Source organism: Venturia canescens, chromosome 10 (genome assembly GCF_019457755.1).
Source record: "Venturia canescens isolate UGA chromosome 10, ASM1945775v1, whole genome shotgun sequence".
Lineage (NCBI taxonomy): Eukaryota > Metazoa > Arthropoda > Insecta > Hymenoptera > Ichneumonidae > Venturia > Venturia canescens.
In genome coordinates, this window is record NC_057430.1 from 8,099,897 (window position 1) to 8,104,139 (window position 4,243).

At 34.4% G+C, this 4,243-nt stretch overlaps 1 protein-coding gene across 1 annotated transcript; it reads left to right on the top strand.

Annotated features, from left to right (window-relative positions):
• Positions 1-225: 225 nt before the first annotated feature.
• LOC122416854 (prostaglandin reductase 1-like) lies at positions 226-2,997 on the top strand. The gene is made up of 3 exons (XM_043429936.1): positions 226-442; positions 2,199-2,490; positions 2,576-2,997. The coding sequence occupies exons 1-3, from the start codon at positions 337-339 to the stop codon at positions 2,910-2,912; spliced, it is 735 nt and encodes a 244-aa protein (XP_043285871.1). The 5' UTR covers positions 226-336; the 3' UTR covers positions 2,913-2,997.
• Positions 2,998-4,243: the final 1,246 nt, after the last annotated feature.

Consider the following 4,243-nt stretch of genomic DNA (forward strand, 5'->3'; position numbering starts at 1 on the left):
GCTGATAATGACGACTTCGTTCCACGCTGCAATGACTACATAGTAATTTTTCGTATAAAAATCTCTCCGTGTATCAATGTCATGCTGTTCTTTTAAAAAGTTGTAAGCTCATGCTGACAACAGAATTTGTCTACTCAACTCATCGAATAACTATCTGTTAATTGAACGAAACTGTGAAACAAGATAAGTGGTCATGACTCGCTGGATAATATCTTCAGTTCCCCACTCTCTCAAGCCCATCTCGAACGTATCAAAGTTTGCTTCGTCCAATGTCGTGTAGTGTCTGTTCAGAAAACGTACAGCAAAGATCTTTCTGTTGGACCTACAAAACTAACCATGGTGCTTGCCAGAAAATATGTGCTTACCAAACATTTCGAGGGTGAACCGAAACGCTCCGATCTGACGATCGTTGATGAAGAATTACCACCTCTACAACATGGAGGTACACAATTAGATATATTTATAATGCGTTTTTATGTAGCAGTATTTCAGTAATAACTAATGCTTGTCGGAGATGGATGTTTGATGATTCGAGTCCTAATGCATAGTTCCGATGATCTATTCATGAATCAATATTATTGTTAGCGTTGCTATTGAAAATAATTGGTCATCTAAAATAACCATACCGAAAAAAATGATTACATTCAAACGATTTCATTATTCACACATATATATTCTATTACATTTTAAATTTCGAAAAATCGAAATAAAAACCCGATATCAGTATTATTCACTACACTGAAATGAATTTTTTTCTCTTATACGGTTCTTTCAGAATTGTATTCCATTCGCTTCTTGATATCAAACCATTAACATATTATATGGTCATTTCATTATCAGAGATAGTCTTATTATTTAGGTGTAGTTGTGCGCACATATACATAAAGCATTCTTTATAACGCAAAACGAAGACTCCGCCTGTCACGCCAGCATAACAAGATATCTTGTTACAACTGTTCGAACTTTCCTACCTTATCGGTAACGAAATCTGCCCGATTCACACAGAACTAAATATCATAATTTTATTTGGCAAAGGTTTCTTCGTCAACAGTTATTGACACTGAAATGTTAGGTCACTTGCAATTCCACATGTTTATGGAAAGAAAATTTCATTAAAATCAATAGCAATTTACCAGAGCAATTTTTTGAACTGTCGAGAAGTGATTTTAGCATTAGCATGTTGCATTGTATTATGGTAATTGCTCGAACAACGGGATGGAGTTTCCAATTACCACACACGAATCGGCAAAATTAAAAAATTCAAAGCACAATTCATTAATAATCATTCGTATTGAATTTTATCGATCTTCCATTTCTCTATTTGTAAGCTCTCTATGCACAAATTTGATAATGCTATATGAAAATGCATTTCTGTCGTTTGCTGAATATCTAGTAGTTTTGAATAAATTTAACCTTATGAAACAGAGTATAATTATTAAGGAGAAAAAATTTCATTATACGAGTGCGTGTGTGAATGAGAAAATTGTCGAGTCATAATCAAGATTTTTTTTATAATACTATATAAAAATGCATTTTTGTTGTTTGGTGAATATCTAGTAGTTTTGTGTGTGTGTGTGTGTGTGTGTGTGTGCGCGCGCGTGTGCGTGCGTGTGTGTGTGTGTGTGTGCGTGCGCGCGCGCGCGCGCGTGTGTGTGTGCGTGCGTGCGTGTGTGTGTGTGTGTGTGTGTGTGTGTGTGTGTGTGTGTGTGCGTGCGTGCGTGTGTGTGTGTGTGTGTGTGTGTGTGTGTGTGTGTGTGTGTGTGTGTGTGTGTGTGTGTGTGTGTGTGTGTGTGTGTGTGTGTGTGTGTGTGTGTGTGTGTGTGTGTGTGTGTGTGTGTGTGTGTGTGTGTGTGTGAGAGAAAATTGTTGAGTCAGAATCAAGATTGTTTTAAATGTTTTTTACATTTCTATGAACTCAGAATACTTTTATCGTGAGCTTTAAAACGAATAAATTTAGAATTTTAAAGAAATTTTATTCTAAGTGTTGCCTTAGACCAAAAAATCTGAACATACAGTCCGGGTAAAACTCTTAATATTCAGGTTAACACATTACTTAATTTTCATACGAAAACATTACATATGCATACGTGAATAAATAAAAGGATAGGCCATTTTTTCAACATTAAAGGGATGGAATATTGTATTTTTATTCACTTCACAATTTAATATTAATATCATTTCGATTATTTTTATGATAGAATTCCTGGTCGAGGCTCAATACCTTTCAGTGGATCCCTACATGAGGCCCTACGTGGCGCAATTTCCGACAGGGATTACAATGATCGGCGGACAAGTGGCAAAAATAATAGAATCGAAAAATTCTGAATATCCGGTTGGAAAAAGTATCGTGGGGTACTTCGGCTGGAGAACACATACAATTGTAAATGTTGAACAAGAAGATGGGAGCCCTCTTCAACAAAAGCCCTATATAATACCAGAGTTTGGTGATTTGCCTGCTTCACTTGCTTTGGGAGTACTGGGAATGCCAGGGTGACTATTCCTACCAAATATTTAGTGGAGTATGATAGCATTTTGAAAGAAATATAATTTACATGCGGACGATATAATTTTATAGAAATACTGCATATTTTGGATTTTTGGAAATATGCAAACCGAAACCGGGTGAAACTTTGGTGGTAAGCGGTGCTGCTGGCGCTGTTGGTTCTCATGTAGGACAAATCGCTAAAACTTTGGGTCTCAAGGTCATTGGAATAGCTGGATCCGATGAGAAATGCGAATGGTTAAAAAAAGAATTGGGTTTTGATGTTGCCATTAATTACAAAACTCAAAATATTGTCAAAGAACTGAAGACAGCTGCCCCAGACGGTGTCGATTGTTACTTTGATAATGTAAGTGTACATTTTGGCATAACATTAATTTTAGGTGTGCACATAACAGTTTTGAATCGTTAGCCGTTAAAAGAAATTCGGGTTCTCAAATGTTACAACTCAAATCTTACAACTAAAAGTCACGAATAAAAAATAATCATAAATTCTATGATCTTTCACTCAAGTGAATTTTTTTTAAACCTTATAACCGTCACAATGAGTACATAAATTTTCCTTCTGCCCTGATCGATATGGAGCTGACACATATATTATAATATCGTTACAAATATTTCGAAGACTGTGATGTCATGTCATTGAATTTTCTGTACGTCGAAAGTGAGTTTATTTGTGCTGCCTTCAAATGATAATTTAGATATCATAAAATAGGAAACTAATCTGTGATGTTGTTTACATTTTTCAAATTTTCAAAAATTCTTATGTTTTTCTGCTTATTATCTAGATTAATCTTTAAAAAAAGCGTAAATAATTTGCTGAGCAACATGTGTATATATTTTTATTGAAGTGGATTTCAATAGATTTAGGGGGGGAGGGGGAGGGATAATGTCAGTACGGCGATACAAATTTTAAGAATTTTTTTAGATGCTACAGACAAAAAAATATTTTATTGATTGTAACATCATAATACAATATAAAAATAATATTTCCTGAACTTTTGAAACTGAATCAATAATAATTAATTCGATGGTAGCAGAGGCCCTTCGGAAAAAAATTACCCACCGGTGAACAGGATAAATCAAAATCTACTTGACCAGTTCTTCTAAAATTGGACATAATACTTCCTCACATAATTGACCAGGTATCTACAAGAGGATTCTTTTTCGATTGTTTAATTTTTTGTGATACTTAGAAGTGAAAACATCGAGCCTGAAAAATAAGCATATTTGTCATTGTAAAATTATTAATTATGAAAATTTTTTTAAAATGTCTCGTACATACTTGGTCAATTATGTAAGGAAGTAGTATGCCAAGTTTCAAAAGAATCGGTGGAGGAGATTTCGATTTATACTGTTCACTAGTAGGCAACTTTTTTTCGAAGGGCCCCTGCTACCATCGAAGTTTTAAAAATTCAAGAAATATTGTCTATATATTGTATCATGATGCCACAATCAATAAAATAAATTTTTATTATCTGTAGTCTAAAAAAATTCTTAAAATTGGGCTTTTTTTCATCGAATTGACGTTACCCCTCCCTTAATACCACCAGGTACTTAAAAAATGACTCTCATACAGTGATCTATGTTCAATCCAAGTATTATTAACTTAGCTTGAATTGAAGCCAGTGTCATAGGCTGCCCGCAAATTCATCGATTGAGATAATATAATTGATAAAATCTCAATAAAGGGATATGACGATTAGCGATTCGATTTTATGTTTCTCACAAACAATAGAAGCA